The sequence below is a fragment of the Cercospora beticola genome, chromosome 2 (assembly GCF_033473495.1).
Source record: "Cercospora beticola chromosome 2, complete sequence".
In the NCBI taxonomy this organism is placed as follows: domain Eukaryota; kingdom Fungi; phylum Ascomycota; class Dothideomycetes; order Mycosphaerellales; family Mycosphaerellaceae; genus Cercospora; species Cercospora beticola.
This window is the reverse complement of record NC_088936.1, coordinates 2,175,570-2,195,266: the sequence shown is the minus strand read 5'-3', so window position 1 is coordinate 2,195,266 and position 19,697 is coordinate 2,175,570. Positions and strand designations below refer to the sequence as shown.

The following is a 19,697-nucleotide window of genomic DNA, read 5'->3' as shown; positions in this document are numbered from 1 at the left end:
CTCTGGCGCTTTTAACTGCGAGCGTTCCTGAGCTGCTCTCGATTTCTTTTCATCGTTCAGTGTCGCATCCAATTAGAACCTTCTCTCCCTCAAAAATGTCTCAATCTGGGGCTTGAAATGCCCCTTCAAGTTGATGTGGCCCGTTGTTGAATTGATCGCAACCTCATCTTTCTTCACATTCAACACTTTGCACAGCTCTCCTTTCAGTGCCATCTTGTCTCCATCGATGTTCTTGATCCTCGTCATCTTCAAGTTTCCGCCTCGTTTTCGCAGATGATATATGGGCAGATTATTCGATGAGGATCTTGATACAAAGTATGGCAAGTTTGGCGCGCTCTGTGTCTCTGGAAGTGGCGTCACGGGGTCCGGGATGAGTTTGACAGGTGCGGGTTGATGATGCGACGGCCTTCGGGTTGGGTAATGGCGCTCTTTCGTGGGATGGGCTGTTCGTCGCGAGGCTCGAGATTCTTTTGGGCGAGGATTGGAGTACATTGATCGCGGAGGGTAAGCCTCATCTGCTGTCCGAGAGGCTACAAGATTGGGGTCTGTACGTATGGTAATTAGTACACGCTGTCAACATGGCGTTTACATGCTCCTGACCTTCTCGGACGGCCGTTTGTGCAGATGGTTCTGCCGCTGCTGCTGCTTCTCGACATGACGTGCTGGTGGAGAAGCGGAGGAAATGTCGCACGGTTGCTGGACGAGGCAAGCTCAATGGCCGCAGGAAGGGCATTATGGGTGCTGTTCTGGCCATGATGTTGCTGGTTTGTTCTCGTCAATGCGGGAGTGTTGGCGGAAGCTCTTCTCGCGACTCGCGCGTCGGCGGAGGAAAGAGCCGACGTTCAAATCTTGGCAGCCTCGATTTTGGAAAGAGGTGAAAGACCCCACGACAACGACTGTCACCACCCACTCGCCCCTCCACCACCGCATCACCGCGACCATGGCAGACTCCAACGGCGACATCGCGGCCCAGTACAGCCTCCTGCCAAAGCTCATCACCAACCTTGACCGCCATCTCGTCTTCCCGCTGCTCAACTTCGAGGAGGAACAACGACCAGAGGACGAGGACGTTTCCGACATCACCAAGCTCAAGTATGCGCTGCTCAAAGAGACCAACATGTCCGATTATGTCGGCGACCTGTACGCACAACTCAACAACTTGAACGAGACCCCGGCCGAGTACGGCAAGAAGCGCGACGAGATTCTCGAGAGGCGGCGGATATACACTGAGGAGACTGAGAAGATCCAAGGTCTGCTCGGCGATGCCGAAGTCATCAACAACTTGCGCAGCGACAAGAACAGCAACATGGCATACCTGAAGGACAATCACGGCGTGACTCAGCAGATGGTGGACCAGCTGTACGATTTCGGCCAGTTTCAATTTGCGTGCGGTGATTACGAGAGTGCCTCAGAACTGCTGTACCAGTTCCGTATCTTGTCGACAGACAACGACAAAGTCAACGCAGCAACATGGGGAAAGTTGGCCGCAGACATCTTGACCACCAACTGGGAAAGTGCAATGGAGGAAGTCATGAAGATTAAGGAGAGCATCGACACCCGTCTGTTCAACAACCCGCTCGCGCAACTGCAGCACCGAACTTGGCTGATCCACTGGTCATTGTTCCCCTTCTTCAATCACGAGCCTGCCCGTGAGCAGCTGACTGAGCTCTTCTTTTCTCCCGCATACATTAACACCATTCAAACCTCCTGCCCGTGGATCCTGCGATATCTCACCGCAGCCGTCGTCACGAACCGCAATCGACCAGGCAGCAAGAACAACTACAACTATGGAAACTACCAGAAGCAGTTGAAGGATCTTGTGCGGATTGTGAGACAGGAGCAGTACGAGTACAACGACCCAGTCACCACTTTCATCAAGGCACTTTACGTCGATTTCGACTTCGAGGAGGCTCAGAAGAGACTATCAGAGGCGCACCATATCCTGAGTGCGGACTTTTTCCTGTCAGCAGCTGCGGAGCCATTCCTGGACGCTGCGCGCCATCTCATCTCCGAGTCATACTGCAAGATTCACCAGCGCATTGATATTCAGTGAGTAGTGCAATTTCGATTTATGCCGAGCATGGTACTAATTGTTCGATAGGGATCTATCAAAACGTCTTGGTCTTGGCCAGGAGGAGGGCGAGAAGTGGATCGTCAACCTAATCCGCGATACGCGCGTTGATGCAAAGATCGACTACAAGGCCGGCACGGTCATCATGAACCACCCACCTGTCAGCGTATACCAGCAGGTCATCGAGCGAACAAAGGGCGGTTTCTTCCGCACGCAAGTGCTTTCGGCTGCAGTTGCGAAGTGAAAAGGGACACGAATAGATCTGGATCCTCGAAATTTGGCGTTCGAGGCTGTTTGCGCATGACGAGCTTGCACAACAGAGCTTCGAATCCTGGACGGGGGTCGCGACGGGCGCACAAATGGTCACGATCACGAGGCAGGAGTTTGTGTTTGTGCGTGTGCGTGGTATGGCATAGCATTGGCGTTCTCGGCGTCGAGTGCAGAAATAAATGTTCGTTTGGCACGAAAGAAAAGCAGGCGCGGGATGAGCATCATGTGTTACGGCAAGAGCGCTCAGGTCGGACGATTGAGGGCTCGGGTTAGACAGCCTAGAAAGAAGCGTGGCTAGACGGGAGGCGAGGTAGCACGATTGGCACGAAATGTGTGACTCTGAAATGAGACTGTTCGAAACGACCTGAAGCGCGCCAATATCTTCTCCGTCGGGCACACCCTCATTGTTACCTACTCGTGTGCTATCGGACTCAACCTGCGCCTTCTCATTCGAGATGCCAGTTGGCGATGTCCATCGGATTATGCAAAGAGCGCCTCTCCGATGCCCTACAGTATCAATGACGATCGGGACACCATTCCACACGGGAGCACAGAGGTCAAAGATCTCGTCTCGTTTATAAATAGGTCCCTACGTGTAGCATTCTGCGAGCCTGGCTGTGTTTCGAGCTTCAAAGAATCTGAATGACTACGAACACAAAGCATGTCTTCCAGTGTTGAGCGTACGCTTATTCAATGCTGCAACTGTGTTCGCTCACTGGGTGTATCAATGCAAAATTGTATCACGGGTTTTGAAATACTGCGGGCAAGCTCATCGGTGCAAGTCCTCATATCACATTCATGGGGTTAACCCTCAAGCCTGATCATTATGGCTGTTCCTGCTTGACGTTGCTCTGCTAGATGATGGAAATTAAGCTGATCGTTGAGCATTCACGCTGTATCTTCCCAGCTGCAGCTCGTGATCAGGTCTGCCTTCACCTTGCCCACTTCTGTGATGCCATAAAATCCGTTCGCACCAGTGGAGTGATATATATTGTCCCTCGCCATGGACTGTGTGGATTTTCGCATCTTACCTCGCGGTACCACGAGAAATAGGGGCCATTGCGAGAGTGACTAAGAGCCAAGCCTAGTCATCCCTGCTTACGATCGCGGCTTTCTTTCTCAGGTCTTGTTGCAGGGACTGTATGAGTGCAGTGCTAGAAAATTCGTCGCAGCTCCGCATTTCAGAGAGCTGCGCATACAGTCTGTCACCTGCATTCGGGGATCGGATAACAGGGTATATCTCGCTCTCTTACAATTTGCGACCCTTTTGACAATCGGTTCAGGGCAACTTATTGGCAGGAAAGCCCCGAAAGGTGCTCGAGCTTATATTCCTTGAATCCGTGTATGCAGATGACACATTGTAAATCTCTTGTCTTCCTCCTTTGGTGTTCCTTGTGCCTCGAGGAGCTGATGTGAAGCAACCAGCGCGACGGAGCGAACAAGTCCGTGACGACCAGGTACCCTTGCAATCAGCCTCTCTCATTCGTCCATCTTGGCAAGTCTTGCAGTGTCTGCAGGAAATGGAGCTCGGCATCGGCAGTCTTGGGAGCACCGATTTCAGGAGCCCACAAATGATCTTCTGTCAACCTCGTCCTTGCGCGGAGAAGGTACAATAATCAAATCATCCATTTGCCTGTTTGTAGCTTGTGTGGCGGTGCAGACCAGCACCAGACGTCTTTGCCAATTCTCATTAATGCATGCAGATGAACACGAGTGCTTGACTGATGAGCTTCCCAAATTGGCGGGAAGTGCTGATCGACCCGCCCGTTCGTGGCGTTCGCTTGGAGAGTCTTGGGTGCAACGTCGTTTCGTTTCAGGAGATGAGTGAGTACACCATCAAACATTCTTGCTCAACAAATTCTCATATCGCAAGAAGACGTTGTTTGCATCGAGACTTTGAGAGATGCGGTCGTGCTGCGCCAAGCATTGCGACATTGTTTGTCCGTGCGAGCACGTGGTATGCAGTATGATGCGGCGATCTACCGTGAAGGTGTACGCAAAAGGCAATCGCGACACGCGCATTCTGCTGAGTGCTCCGCGGCGGTGGCATGCAGTATCAGCACGACATTCTCAGTTGTGCACAAGGTGCACAGCCAAGAAGTACGGAGAATGCAAGAGTCCACATGAAGTCTGCATATTGGGTGCAGTGTACATGGATGCCATGGACTCAGCTCTTTCAGACAGCAGGCTGTCCTCGTACAGATATGAAGAAGTTCGCGATGTCCGGCCGAGATGCTGCCTTCATGCGCTGTCCACGAGATCGTCGGCATGAAATAGGACCGCTTGGCCGCGCATGGTGAGATTTCAGGCCAATGGCTTCGTCTATTCCTGCTCGCCGACATGAAGATGACCCCAGATGCGGCCACGGTATTATAGCGATGTAGGGTCCTTTAGGTAAGTTCCGCGGTGCAGAGTCCGTAAGAATGGCATAGACAATTATTGCTCTAGGGTGCTGAGCTTGGCAGAATCCTTCAGGGTACCTCAATTTGGACAATCAGACCCTCGATGATTAGATGTTCACCGCGATAGGCTTGTACAAAGTGGCATTTTGTGCTTATGGTGACGAGGATTAGGAACCTTGCTCGGGATTAAGTCTGTAGGATTCGTCCTTCTTCCGATGCCGACATCCAAAGGGACATTGCATGATGTTATGCATCGAGGATCAATGAGTGCAGACACTGGGTAACCAGGTGACTTGCACTCTTGGTGATGGCCTCAGGAGCCTTCGTATGCGCGACGTTCAACCTTGTCCTGGAAGTGCATGCTCAGCGTGCTGGGGCAACCACTGTTCTTTTCAACAGTCATCGCGATGAGGGTGCAGTTGCAAGAAGCTTGCTGATGTCGAGACAACACGAAGGTCAACGAAGCAGAAGAACTATTGAACGTTCAAAGACCGTTTGAACAGAAAAGGCACGATAACCATCCCCTCGCACCAACCTCCGTAGAATCTCACCGCGGAACCTACCAGGACGATCCCCCACACCATCGTCCTCCATCACCACACCACGGCACACGGGTCCACAACGGCATGAATCACATCACCGCCAAGAGAACAGCTGTCCCTCCCACAAGACCTTCCAAGAAAACTTCCCATCTCCGTGACTCGCGGATCCGTACAAACAACGATAAGGAAAAAAGTTACACGCGCGTCAAAGAGAACCTTCTTTTGGTAGCTGCGGCCGCCGGCAGCTGCGCTGTACGATCAAGCCCAAACCGCTTACCCGCGCGCCGGCTGAGACTTTTCGCCTGCACCAATTGTCCGAATCTGGTACGCGCCAAGTGCTCCTTTCCGCTCGGGAGGCGTCTCACCCGAATTGCGCCTGCTGCGCCTGTATCGAGCCGTCCGGGTGAGGCGTCGGATTGCGAGGATTTGTGCTTGGTATGAGCGTAGTGGCGAAGTCGAAGATAAAGGCTTGGTTGGATGTCATTCGAGTCCCAATTCTGTCAAATGAAGATAGTGACTTGGAAGCTCGCAGCTTGTAAGACCAGATTCGAGAACAAAGAGCTTCTGTAGCTGTCGACCATGGGAAGCAGTATGGTGCGATGTTCTAGAAAGTAAAGCTAGGAACTGCCCGGGACCGTCAGGCTTTCTGTGCTTGGGGTCACGGAACGGTGAGGAGCAGGAGCAGTGCGTAACCACTGCCTGCATCTGTTGCGCGCTGCAGATCTCAGACCGCCTCGTGCTCGACAGCGCCGTCCGGGAAAGTGCTGTCCTGCACGGGCGTCGAGCTGCGTGTCTTGCACGCTCGCACTGGGTAAGGGACGAGCAAGTCGATCGGGCTCGAGACCTGCCATGCTGGTGGCACAAGCATGACACGTGCTGCCAGAGCGATTGGAACGGAGATCTTCTGGGGCACAGAAAAGTGTGTAAGTGAAATGGCTGTTGAGCGAGAATTGACAGTGGTTACGCATTTCAAAATATCAGCAACTGCTATCTAGCGCATCAATGCATGTTCAAATTAAGAAGCTGCGCCTGACCCAGACAATTGTCGGCCAGTGGCGCTATCATCGCATCATCAAATCATGACTCCCCATTTTGCCGAACCCAGAAGCTGTGGTATTTGCCATCTCTATTCCCATTCATTCCCCAACGCCTTGCCCGAAACAATATGCAATTAATGTTGATGTTAGACCCGCTCCTTGGACTCGTTCTTCTCCAGATCGTATGATGAGTCCGTCACCTGGGACAGTTGGCGAGTATTTGGTGGTGTGTTACCTGGGTCCTTTGGTCCCTTTGGCCCTTCTGGTCTCTTCATTGTCTGCCGAAAATAGATTGCGAGGCCCATACAGCCTGCAGACAGCAGCAAGCACACTCCCGCCCACATTTGCACGGTGAGGTATGTCGAATACTCTGTGATCATGTGTCCAGCTATCACTGGTCCAATAAGTGCAGGTATCGCAGCACAGGTATACATCATGCCAGTCCACTGTCCGAGTTTGGCTTGAGCTTCAGGAGTGGGTCCCAGAATGTAGGCGACAGATGCTGGAGGGAGACCGATGACCGCGCCAGAGAAGGCTCCAAAGAAGATGACGAACGCAAGAGCTGAGGGGAAGCCGCTGGCCAGTGTCCAGAGTATCAGTGTCAGAAGTGATGACACGAGTGTTACAATGCAATGGACATTGAGAGCTCCGATACGGTCACAGAAGTAAGACGATGACAATCGCCCGATAGTGGAGCAAGCATTCATGATCGCCAGCAGCCAGAAGGTCTCGATCTTCCCGTCGGCGGGTTTTTCTGGCAAGCCAGCATTCAGACCAACGGCGCCGGTCGACCTTCGAAATCCGATCCCGTTCGAGAATGCCCATTCTTCGAGGTTGAAGAAGATTGCGTAGAATCCAAGGAATAAGAAGGCGATCGCGGCTACGAACGAGGCGTACGATTTGTTTCGAAATGCGTGAGAGTCGACAAAGACGTCCCATCGCATCCAATCGTCAGGCTTGCGGATGATGTGCTTTGGATTCGGGTTTGCGCATGCAAACGCGAGGCACGAAGTAAGAAACACGACGAGCGAAACCCATCGTGCAGCGGCGTTGAAGCCTGAGGAGTCGATCAAGAATTTCGTCATCATTGGATACACCAGGCCTGCAATGCTGGCTCCTGATGCCACGATGCCGATGGCGAATCCCTTCTTTTTCTTGAACCACGTAGCGACCACTGTGATTGCATCGTCAGTGAACAAGGACGTTAAACAATGGTGGATCAAAGCTCACCTTGAGAAGAGCTGACGAAGAAGCAAGCCATTCCGAGACCAGAGATGAAACCTTGCGTGAGCCAGGTCAGTGCGAAATTGCCTTGGTTCTCTCCGCCGTCGCCGTTGACGAAGCCTAACGTGAGTGTGCCCACCGACACCAGTACAGTGCCGAGGGCTATTAATTCACGAGTGAAGCCAGCGTCCAGAAAGCGGCCCACGATTCCAGATAGTCCCAACACCACGGCAGACTGTGTTCCTCCGATGAGGTTGAAATACAGCAGATCCTTCCCCGTCATAAGAAAGTTCATATAGAAGGATGCGTATGTACCGTATGCATTGACCAGACCTATAAACCAGCGTATTAGTGGAGGAAGCAGACTGGAAGAAAACACAAGCACTGACCCCATGAGTTGAACATCAAGCAGAATCCGGCCAGTAGGCAAACGTATGCTTTCCAATCCGTCGGCCACGTCGGTTCTTCCTTGTCAGCGACATCATCGCTGTTATTGCGCCCTGACATGGCTGCAAGTGAGTGGAAAGTCTCTCTTCGAATCGGTCCTCGAGGCGTTTCGATTTCTATTGTGCGTCCATTCGGAAGTCGCGCCGCTGAGTGGTGATGGGAGGTGCTCTCTTTTCTGTGGGTGGAGGTGCCAGATCTATCGTCGATGGAGACCTGACGGCCAGGTTGGGTGAGCCATTCTGAGTTCTCCCGCACCTGACTCTGTGACCGCGATGCATCGGGCGACGACTTCTTTGACGAGCTTTGAGATTCGTAGGAACCACGGCGCTGATCGCCTGGTGGGCTTAGTTCACCAGACATGCTGAAGAAAGCGATAGTGCCAGTGCGAGACAGCTAGCAGGCAGAGGGAGGGGTCTGATAGAACGGGGGTTGACAACAAACCTACCTGACGGGCTAAGAGATATTATAGAAAATGTGAGAGGCGCAAGGGTATACGCCTCCGGCACCATGCACTACTGCTGGTGCTCGATCGGCCTGGGGCTCCACGATGGCCAGGATCCACACCAGGAAGCACACTGCAACCCGACAAGATAAGACCGGTTACACTAGCCTGGTAACAGAAGACGGTGGTGATGCCCTGCGAGCCCAGACATAGGCAGCCGGGCTCCGTGCGAGCATGTGCCTGCGGACCCTGTGGGTCGCCAAGGCCTGTGTGAGACTGCATTTGCAAGCAAACCGCGCTGTGTCATATACGGAAGGCTTGTCAGTAACCGCGAAGATGACGATCTCCGCAGGGCCAAGGCGAGACGTCCGAAGGGAGAGGCGTTGAGTGAGCGTTCGCCAAGCAGGCTTTTGGGTTGCAGCATCATCTTGCCGGCGGTGGCTCCAGCATCCACAATAATCAGACTTCCAAGACGTGACAGTGGGCTGGCGCTGTGCTTGCTTTGGGGCCCTTCCAAGGTTCTCCTATTCTTTCTTTCCACGCACTGGCATTGGGCGACGCGTGAGCCTTGAGGCACGATTGTGGGCGGCCTCGTCACGCGTCGAGCTGACCGAGATCCGCCTGCCTGCTACTTGCTGCTTGCTGGTTCGATTCCGCAGATTCCAAGGCGGCGGTGATGGGCGAAGCGTTGGGACGTGTCGAAGAAGCTCAAAGATGATCGGCGGGTGTGGACCTTGGCCGAGGCCTTGGCATGTTGCACCCTTGCGGTGTGTGGCTAGAACTAACTCGTCGACTACTCCCGCTCCGCACCCTTCACTGCATGCACCGCCTGCCATCGTCCATCGGAATGTACGACGCGTCGGAACTTGGCTGATGTCGATGTCCTACCGCGCTTCTTTGTTCAAAGTCGCTTCCGCCCACCTTCCAAGACCCCATATCAGCCGGCAAAGAGGCAGCAGGCTTCTCATCGCTCTGGAGATTGCCGCTCAGCCTTTCCGATTCATTCGACGGTCCTTCTCATACACCCAAGTCTTGCGCAATTCTTGGCCTCTTCTTCTATGACGCAGGGGATGTTTCGTGGAGCTTAATCCTTATCGCCCAGCACACGCTGAGAAGCCTTATCTCTGCACCCTGATACTTGCTTGTCTGCCTCGGAGCAACTTTGAGCCTCACTGACGATTCCGTGCCTGATCTGCGCAGATATGCACTTGCTTCTGATCATGCATGGCTTGGCTCCGATCCCCTTCATTAGTGATCAGTGTCGAGCAATGGCAAGCCACGATGCTGTACAAGAGTGGGACAGACTGCTGACGAGAGGAACTGTCCGTGGAGTCGCACCTTCCGTCTAGTTCAGACGCCGGGCATTGATCGACATGCTCCCCAGTCCTGCACCTGAGTGGCCTCATCACATCAATTGCTCTTCGAAGCGTGTGGTCTTTCCTCCGCCTGATTGGCGACCTTAATCGCCGCCGCGTCATTAACCATTCCACAGGTCCGGATTTGTGTTACCGGCATGCACGATGCAGAAGCAGAATCATCTTGGCCGACGCGGACACTCCTGGGTTGATGTTACATGCAGAACCATTAGCCTGAGTCGATATCGGGCCTGCCGATGTGGCCTTGCTACCAGTACGCGTTTCCAAGAGGGTGTGTAGAGCATCAGCTTCTTCAGAGCCCGTTGGAAAGAGCGAAATTCTGAAGGGTGCTGACTCAGGCGGAAGTCGGTGTGCTCAAGGTTACCGCAAGAGATCAAAATTGTCGTCATTGCTGATGAGACTAGAAGACAAGCAGAAAGTACAAACTACCAAATGAGCGACTCTTCTATATGGCATTGAATGGTTGCACAGGACGTGCATTCCTCGTCCGATATATCAGGCGATACTATGTCATTCTACATACAACGGAAGCAATGAGCCCGTTGCTTCGCAGCAATTGGGATTTCCGGACTGCACGCCGAAGACAACTTCCTTAGCACTGCGCCATATTCTGAAGCGCCGCTGAGCGGCAAAAGTCCATGTTCACTTTTACAAGGCACTGCGAGACGACCGGAACAGCACACGGAAGACAAAGATGCGTGGTGGTGCAGCCAAATCTAGGACAAGTTGATACCACACGGTGCCACAGTAGGACGACTCATCTGTTCCATCTGCTCGCCATGCAGGACGCACCTCTGCACAACTCCAAGAAATGATATACATGAAACAGGAGGTTTCCTCAATCTTGGCATGCACTAAATGTGCGATGTGCACTTCACCACCATGCACACAGCCACAAAGGCACCACAACAACTAGTCCTACATTCGAAAACCGAACGGGGAGCCAAAAAGTGGAACCCATCGCATGTCTTGGCGATGTAGGCTGTAGGATTTCTTCAGGATCTACAATGCTAGTTCCTCACTTACGAGCCTTGGCTTGGAACCGGGATGTATCGGGTCCGCAATATTCTACATGCTCTTCGGCGACGGTTTATGCCCCACAATGGTCTCATAACACCCATTGATAGCGACAACTTTGGAATCAGGTGTTGGCGCAGCACGACGCGTGTTGCTGCTCGTATGGACGAAGTATCATGAATGAATTTCCTGCAGGATCTGGCCACGCTTCTCAAAAATACCTGCTCAATGCAGGCACATTGCATACATGTTTTCCTAAACAGTTGAGCTTGCGTACGCGCTGTTCAGGCAACAAGTTGCGTGCAGCATGACCATGCTGCATCTCGAGTCACATCATGCTGCGGGGTGGTTCGAAAGGGTGCTGCAAGAATCGCATCCATGCTACCAAGAAGCCGAGGCCTACGATTCCCGACACATTCGAAGTTGTCGCCGCAATTGGAAGACCGTATCGCAGTTCCAAATTCCTCGGAAACCTGCTTCTCATCAGTGAGCACAGACTGTGATTATTTGTGTGAGACTTTGGAGACCGGCGAACAGGACAGCTACCCCGAGCGCACATCCAGGTCACATCGTCGAAGCCAACGACCATACTAAGGTTTCTACTGCTTTGGTGGCAGAAGAGATCTTGCTCCTCTCTGGGACGCGTCCCACCGAGCATAGTTCTGCAAGAAGCTATCCTATTTCGGATGGACTTCGCCATGTGTGCTAACTGCTTCGACAAACATCTGCTTTTCACGCTCGAGATTACGGGCTACAGCTTCATCTTACGCCACTGATCGCTTTACAGCAAGTACTAACACGAGAAATACGACACAGGCAATGGAATCGGGGAATGGTGTGGGTATGAGCAGCCGCTCATCTTACTGTTTTTCTCTTGCCCTCTACGATAGAACTCTTCGCCACATGCATTGCTTCCTGGTTCTCTCTACTGATGTGGACAGCGTCGTCAATCTACAGACAAGACATGATTTGCATTGACTTGAGTGGAACAAGTTGTCGCCCGCGAAGACACAGCTGAAACAGAGCACAAATATTCACGACATTTTGCAATTCCTGTTACAAAAAGAACCTCATACAACTTTTTTGCTTTCCATGTACTTGGCTGCGCAGATCGTTACATGTGCACTGTAGCATGTCGAGTTCGGTGAGTGATCTGCGCAATGATGACATGCAGGATACCGATGCTCAAAGATCCCATATCAAAGAAAGAGCATCTTTTGGTATGCCGGTAGCTCGCTCGCGGTGTCCTTGATGATTTCTGGAATCCTTATGATCGTTTGCCAAAGCATGGATGATCGCCGCTCTTCGCAGGTGCCTTGGCCGCCTCCGACTGCATCTTCTCCAACTCAGCATCGAGTTCTTCGAGACTCCGATGGGGCGAGTGTGGGTGGTGCTGGGGCTTTTGCACTTTGTTTTCAAGAGCCGCCTTGTCAGATCCCATCTCCTTCTTCTCCTGCTTGCCAGCGTTCTTCTCGCCAGCCTCCTGCGTGCCCATAGCGTCTTTGGCATCGTTCGCGTTCGCCGTCAATACAGTCACTGCCTTCGCCTTGTGGTTACGTGGGAGAGGGATTGCGGCAACTGGCTTCGCCTGTGAGAGCAGACGCGCCGACTCGAACAGCTCCTCGTCTTCCGGATCCAGATCACTCAGGTTGGCGATCCCATTCTCATCCTCGTGGCGTTCATGCGCCTTGCTGACTTGTTCCTGAGGTACAATCTTGTTGCCGGACGACGTGGTACTGGTAGGTGCGGCAATATGGACAGATGATGCGTTCTCCGAAGATGATCGAGGTGCTGCGTCAGAAGCTTCCTCATTCATCTTGAACGTCGAGTTGGCGAGAGCACCCGTGGCAGTGCTATGCATTTCTGCTGCGGCGCAGAGGAGCATGCTCACACGTTCGCCATCGATCGAAGACCTCAGTCTCGTGATGTATCGCAGGTCCATGGAGGCGATAAGTTGTGACAGTATGACTGGATGTGGCGGGTTGTCGCGCGCAAGCAAGTTGAAGACTTGTTGCTCAAATGGCGTGACACTGCGTTGATTCGACATGGTTGTTTGTGGTGTGGAGAGTGAGTGGTTTCTGGGGTGAGATTTTGAGCGCGGCGTGGTACGTCTTGTAGCTTTCGCGCGAGCAAGTCGGGGATTAAAGAGTGGGAAACGAAGGACGGCGAGCGCGGCCGCCCTGGCACATTCACTCAGCTTGGCGCTAGTCACGGCGGTGAGTGACTCCCATTGGCTGAAAATCTCTGGAAGCTGAAGTCGGGAACCATCGAGAAAGCGGGTAGTGCATCACTTTCTGTGTCAGCTGGATGTCTTGGCTCGATGATTGCTGGTCAAGTATGTAGTATTGTGGAGGTATGCCTTTAATATGAGCTATCTAGACCAGAGAGCCGTCAGTACCAGCCGCGATGAGCGTTCTGAAGGCCTCTTTCGCAGATATCTTGACAGAATCGACGCGTTCGAATCTGTATCTGCAGCCACCTGCACAGCTTTTGAGCAATTCGAGGCAGAGCTCTATCAATGTGCTCATTCTGATAACATACCCGGCCAACGGTACAGGACGTTCACGCTCCAGTGAAGAACAATGTATCTTCTTCGGAGAAGTCAAGATGGAAGGATGTAGTCGGAAGTTACCTCCAAGGGTTAAGCGCAGTAGCGCCTTCCAAGAATACATGGGTCGTCCGGGCCGGGCGCCTTCCGCTACAAAGTGCCTCGGCCACGAACACAGCTACTCCAGAAGTCGCGACGACGATGAAGCTAAGAGATCTCGTTGTCATTGATGCGGAAGGGGAAAAGCTATCGTGAACCAGGAATTGTTTATTGTCTGCTCCCCAGATAGAGGTCAGAATCAATGGCTCGTGAAGCACAGACGGCGGTCTCCGCGTCTCCGCAGAGGTCAGATACAATGGAAGGAGCTCAACAGCTCTGGTGAGAGAACACATCTGCCCCTTCATAGAAACGTGGAACAGAACTGAATACGGGACTTCGACACTCGTAGAGACCTGTGTTGTATTCATGCATTCCACACATATCCTATCCTGAAACTACTCCTCTCTATCCACTCAGGAGAAGACAAAAAGCAGTTTGCGCCTCGCTTGCTGTAGTGATACTGAGCCAAAAGGATGGAATGAAGTTCCCCGAAAAATGTGAAGACGCCTGAAGAAAGACGCCGATGCTCCGCAAACTATGCCTCGTCAAGTATTAATCCATTATCGTGTCTTCTCCGGTCTAAGGAAGAGAGTGCAGTGCGCATAAGTGTGAGTGCTCCTGTCCTACGCAAAGCCGTTGAATGCAATGCACGCACGCTTGCTTGTCGCTGAGACGCTCTCGAACAATGTGGACGTCGATCGTTGTGTTCCCGTTGATAATGATGATTCTCCGGAGGGCCTCAGAACGTGCCTGGTACACGTCGCTGTGTCTCGCAGGCAGTGTGTAGCGCTAAGTCGCACACATGCACTGCGTGGTGCATCCGATCCTCAGGTGGACGAATCTCTCTTGTTCTCCTAAATACCCTTGATCGCCACGGTCCTCTCGCTCTCCAGCTTCTCCCGGTTGCGCTCCTTCTCCTCTTTCTTGCAATCCTCGAGGCCAGTACAGCTATGGCTCTCCAGCATGCGGTGCTTGTTGCAATACTGCTTGTTGCAGAAGGTGCAATCACCCGTTATCCGCGCAATGCCTTCCTTGCAGTCCTTGAACGCGCAGCGGATCTTCTTGGGGCCACCGCCGCGGAGCGGAAGTGTCATGTGCAGGGTTGAATCTGAGGCGATGTTGTATGAAGAGAGGGTAGAAGAGGCAGAGCTGAGGTGCTTGCCGGCGTGAACGATTCGGAGCGATGTTTCCGGGATGTTGGTGCGGAGGGCAAGCATGGAGCGGAGGGTGGAGATTGTGGTTGTTGACGGGATAGTGAGTGGGAACGCTGTGATCGACAGTCAGCAAGATGTTGGTTGTGAATGGGTCAGCTGGGCGCTTACTCTCTCCGGCGATGTCCTTGACGAATATCTGCATCGTTGGCTCGGGCTCAGCGGATGGGCTTCGGCTGCTGATGGACGTGATGCTGTTCGAACGCATGTCGGCGATGTGATGGATAATGATGTTTGCTGGTGCAATGGACGATGGCGGGTGTATTGCTGCTGAACGGATGGCAGTGCTGTTGCAGCGACTCAAGGCAGCGGGTGATGATGAATGAGGCTTGAGGCTAAGTCGGAGGCTACGTCGGGGGCGAAGTGGCAGATAGGGCGTCGCGGTGATGGTACAGGTAGTGGCAGGCGCGGAGGAAGTGAAGAAGTAGGAGAAAGCAAGTGGCAAGTGGAAAGGAAGAGAGCGGTCTGGTGAACGAGATGCTTATTCACAGCTCGGTCCTGCGTCACGAGCACCTTCGACGACGCCTCGAGGGAATGCCGATCGCGGCCGGCGCAGGTCCCTGAAAGCGATGATATCAGATGTCGCTCCCGATGTTGTTCCAAATGCTCGCAAGCCTGGAACTTGACGTGTCCAACAGGCGATTCGTGACGCCAGCACACACCCTCGAGCGCGCGGAAACGCATTGCTGGCCGCGCGCCGCTGTTCATGCAGACGGCCCTCGCAAACATGCCTGCCCGAATGCATGCACGAAACGAGCCGCCGCCGCATCAGTATATTATTACAGTAGCGCAGCAGGCGCTTCGTGGGCTACGATACCGCAATGTCCGACCGACGTGGCACTCCAACGTCCTCTAGCACTACCGGCAGCCGCATTCACCACGCACCGCTCCTCCACCCAGCGCCGATGTGCGTGACAGCGGTGGGAAGCATCAATGCAGGGCTCCCGACGCCTGCTGTCTCACCTCAGGCGCGCCGAGACTATCGCGGCATCTCCGACATTCCAGCCGAGCAGTCCAGACTTCACCTCACCTCTCACCTCGTGCTGCTTGAGAGCACCGCTGCTGCTACCCTGTCTCTCGCCGCCATGCCTCCAGGTCTGGAACATCGCATCTTCGCACTGCTGCGAGCGGCTTGCCGCCTAGAATGTTTCGCTGCATCGCGATACAACGAGAGCCCGCATCTTGCATCAAACGAGCTCGTCACAAGTGAAGGTATGAAGACGCGCTCACACAAGCTGAAAGGAGTCTTAAACCGACTATGTTGGAACTAACTATCATTCTGCTGAATGCTATCCTTGTCAATGTGTGCCTCGAAGCATGAGGGACTACCACAAGGCGCCTGGGCCACGAGATGACACGCGCATCGAGAACCGCTTTTTGAATCTGACTCTACCTATGTGAGGCAACTGATAGCAGCAGCGTTCGTTTGATTGTCCCGGACCATCTCCTCGTTGCTGTCGACAAGCTTACGCCATCGCACCGCTCCAGAAGTCCAGATAGCCGAACTGAACGATGAGATCAGCCAGCTGTTGCGATGGCTCCGAGCTTCGGTGGAAGTTCTCTGCGCGCGCGCTTGAGCAGAGAAAGGGAGGTGATGTGAGTGGCGACAAGTTGGACGGGGGTCGAATATGCACGCGATGAGACTCGTCGACTGATCAACAGTATTCCTGTTGTGCATCATCTGAAGTGAAGCTTTTCGCCCATTCGGAGACAACATGTGTCGCCGGCAGCCAGCAGTTGTTTGCTTATCGAATGCGCCTCTTCTGCGTCGCTTCTCGCCTTCACATGCAGCGCCGTTTGTACCGCGCGCTTTGTCTCGCTGACGCGTTGCGGCAGAAACTTCTTGTTTGCTCTTCCGAAGCTCATACCTCTCCCCTTTCATCAACACATTCGTCAGCGAAGACACAGCACTTTCGACCTTCTCTCCCTCGCGACAAACCGCGCTGGGACAATACGGTCACGATCAACGCAACCCTCGACTGAACAATACGTGCGCCCTCACGGAGCCCGGCGCCCCGTCATTTGCGCGGCATGGCCAAAGGCATCTGCGATTACTTCGAGGCCGGTAAGAAGTGCCGGCGTGGTGAAAACTGCATATACAAGCACGAGTGGCCCGCTACTAGCAGCTCTTCCTCTGCGCGGAAGCAACATCATAAGTCGAAAGCCCATGGTCCACCATGCGTCCAAACAGACGGCCCGGTTCGCACAGCCTTTGAAAAGGACGAGTTCGCCGATCTGCGCAAGAGATGGCTTTTCTGTCTTCCAGTGGAGACGAGAAAGAGCCGACCACTCAGCGGTGATGAGCTCGAAAACTTTTTGGAGATGACGCTCAAACTTGTTGAGTCAAGTGCCGAGAATATGCAGCTTGTTATCTCCAAACTCGGAGAGGAGCTTGGCTTGCTACGCGTCCGACAGATCTTCGATTAGAACTTCGAGAAGATAAATAATAATAGGCTAGAGACGTATGTTAATACCCTTCTGCTTCCCTACTTTAAGATTCTCTTATATAAGTCCGTTTTATAATCTATAGTTATAGAAACTTAGTATACTATATTGCTTAATACTTTATATAGTATTAACGGCGCGAGAGGCTCGAACGTCTTCGCTACTCTAGTACGCGGCCTCTTAGCTCGAAAAGAGTATAAAACGATCGAGACGGCCGTTACTATTCTTACTATAATACTAGATAGAAACTATTCCGGTATAGCTAATCTAGCTTTATAAGCTATCGCCGAAAACTTAGTCTCTCTTCTAGACTTTTCGTACTTTAGCTATACTAGTAAACGCTATATACGAACTATTAAGACGATTCTATAACTCGCTATTATTCTACTAGAGACTTATACTACTACTAGCTATATAAATCTAGATACTTCTATTACTACTTTTATATTCGCTTAAGATCTCTCTAGTATTTTATTAGAATATAGATCTTATTATAATAATAATAGTAATAATATAGATAGATAGATAGATAAATTCTTATACGCTAGTCTACCTCTTTTAACTAGAGTAAGTAGTACGCTCTATATTTTTCGTAGATAGAAAAGCTCTTATACTAGTACTCTAGTAGAAAAACCTTCTTATATCTTTATGTTTTATAGTAAGCTCTATATAGCCTGCCGCTTCTATAGTTTCTAGTTCTCCTTAGGACAATTTGCGTTATCTTAATAGTTTAGATCCTTTATAGTAGTTCTCCTTAGTTATTTCTTATATTATTATTACTTAGGAGCCTAATCCTCTTATCTACTAGCTTAGAGACTTAAGCCTATATATATAGTCCTAGTCTCTACGCTAGTATTTATATTAATCTTATATCTAACTCTTTCTTACTAGTCTATAGTAGAAGCTCTCTCTAATATTATACTCCTACTCTAAACTTTCTACCTTACTTAGTATCTAAGTTATATAACCTATATTTATAGAAATTATATTAAGTAGTAGTATTCTAAACTAGCTCTTCTATTATAGGTAGCTTTAAATATAGAATAAGAGTTGCTTTTATTAGATACTCTGCCTTTAGAGTTAGTTATAAGATATCTAGAAGAGCTAGACCTTAGATAAATATCTCTATTCCTATAGTTCTACTAGTTATTATATAATTCTACTATAGGACCTAGTAGGCAAATAGGCTCTATAGACGGGGTTCCTAATCCCTTAGAATAAGTAGTTAAACCTAGTAGTACTAGAGGTATATACTAGTATATAGAGATATATCCTTCTTTCTTTCTAGAGTACTTCCTAAGAGGTTTCTAGGCCTCTTATTTAGCTTATTATCCTACCTTCTACCTAGACTAGGACGTTTTCCTTTATAGTTTTAGCTACTTTATCCTATACTCCTCTCTACTCTTTCTACTTTACTTTAAAGCTTTAATTATAGTATACTCCTTCCTTCTCTTTAGCTTATTTTAGTACTAGGTTACTACTCTAGCTTCTAAGTCTAGGATAGAATTTACTATCTAGAGATTCTAGTCTAGTCTCTTAGTACTAGATCTTATATTAGTTCTAGCCGCGCTAGCTCTAGTTTATAGTGTTCGTTAGAGTTCGCCCGGTATATACTTCTATAGATTTCTAGACTTTTTTTTTATCGCTTTCTTTCTACCTTTATAGGTATCTAGCCGCCCTATACTTTACTAGTATAGCCGAAGCTATCTATTTCTACCTACGACTACGTAGAGGTATATAATAGGACTTCGTAGGCTAATATTAATAATAGAAGCTAAGTATATAGCTATAAATATATATATAAAGTAATCTTAGTTCCTAGTAGTACTCTTAAGAGAGATAGACTATATAGAGTTAGTAGAAGAATACCTATTCTAACTAACTATAAAAGTATATTCTAATATAGTAAGAGAACTAAAGCTAGTATAAATTATAGGAGATAATTAGGTAGCTTTAACTCTTATTAAGGATATATATACCTATAAGAGATCTAAATATATTAATATTATATATAACTATATTAGATATCTCTAGTAGTAGAGGAAGGTTATAGTAGAATATATTTTAATAAAAGAGATAGTTACTAATAGCCTAACTAAACTAAAGAATAGGCTATAGTTTTAGGAGTTTATAAGATAACTCTAGCTTATATAGAGAAAGGTAAAAGATTTATACTCTAACTATAAATTAAACTCTAGACCTTAGGATAATTAATAAAAGATATATACTATAGTATTAGAGATACTATAGTATATATAAAACTAAGCCTAGGAGTTATACTATAGAAGAAGTAGCTTGCTATATATAATAAGTAATTAGGATCTAGGAATCTATATATAGTCTAAAAAGGAAAAGTCTAGAGAAGAAATAAAAGGTATATACTCTAGTATTAATAATACTACGGAATATATAATACTAGGCTAAGGAGTTAAACTAAAATAGATTAGGTATATAGCTCTAACTATATAACTATAGTACCTAATAACTTATTATAATTTAGAGATAGATTTAAATATAGGAATATAAGTAGAAGACTATCTAGCCTAAGTAGAAGTATTAGAAAGTA

The 19,697-nt window shown here is 50.1% G+C and overlaps 6 protein-coding genes across 6 annotated transcripts; 2 read left to right on the top strand and 4 right to left on the bottom strand.

The window, feature by feature from the left end:
- Positions 1-72: 72 nt before the first annotated feature.
- Positions 73-754, bottom strand: RHO25_002852 (mitochondrial 54S ribosomal protein mL49; the record flags this gene model as incomplete). The annotated part of the gene is made up of 2 exons (XM_023598400.1): positions 73-545; positions 601-754. 2 exons carry the CDS (start codon positions 752-754, stop codon positions 73-75), a joined length of 627 nt encoding a protein of 208 aa, XP_023456138.1.
- A 186-nt stretch (positions 755-940) lies between these two features.
- On the top strand, positions 941-2,315 carry INT6 (eukaryotic translation initiation factor 3 subunit E; the record flags this gene model as incomplete). The annotated part of the gene is made up of 2 exons (XM_023598399.2): positions 941-2,049; positions 2,102-2,315. The coding sequence occupies 2 exons, from the start codon at positions 941-943 to the stop codon at positions 2,313-2,315; spliced, it is 1,323 nt and encodes a 440-aa protein (XP_023456137.1).
- A 4,153-nt stretch (positions 2,316-6,468) lies between these two features.
- RHO25_002850 (uncharacterized protein) lies at positions 6,469-8,353 on the bottom strand (the record flags this gene model as incomplete). Its single annotated transcript, XM_023598398.2, has 3 exons — positions 6,469-7,496; positions 7,553-7,879; positions 7,936-8,353. The coding sequence occupies 3 exons, from the start codon at positions 8,351-8,353 to the stop codon at positions 6,469-6,471; spliced, it is 1,773 nt and encodes a 590-aa protein (XP_023456134.1).
- Positions 8,354-12,095: 3,742 nt separating this feature from the next.
- RHO25_002849 (uncharacterized protein) lies at positions 12,096-12,875 on the bottom strand (the record flags this gene model as incomplete). The annotated part of the gene is made up of 1 exon (XM_023598397.1): positions 12,096-12,875. One exon carries the CDS (start codon positions 12,873-12,875, stop codon positions 12,096-12,098), a length of 780 nt encoding a protein of 259 aa, XP_023456133.1.
- Positions 12,876-14,329: 1,454 nt separating this feature from the next.
- Positions 14,330-14,894, bottom strand: RHO25_002848 (uncharacterized protein; the record flags this gene model as incomplete). The annotated part of the gene is made up of 2 exons (XM_023598396.2): positions 14,330-14,742; positions 14,798-14,894. The coding sequence occupies 2 exons, from the start codon at positions 14,892-14,894 to the stop codon at positions 14,330-14,332; spliced, it is 510 nt and encodes a 169-aa protein (XP_023456136.1).
- Positions 14,895-16,717: 1,823 nt separating this feature from the next.
- RHO25_002847 (uncharacterized protein) lies at positions 16,718-17,113 on the top strand (the record flags this gene model as incomplete). Its single annotated transcript, XM_065602310.1, has 2 exons — positions 16,718-16,751; positions 16,896-17,113. 2 exons carry the CDS (start codon positions 16,718-16,720, stop codon positions 17,111-17,113), a joined length of 252 nt encoding a protein of 83 aa, XP_065458382.1.
- Between the last annotated feature and the right edge of the window lie 2,584 nt (positions 17,114-19,697).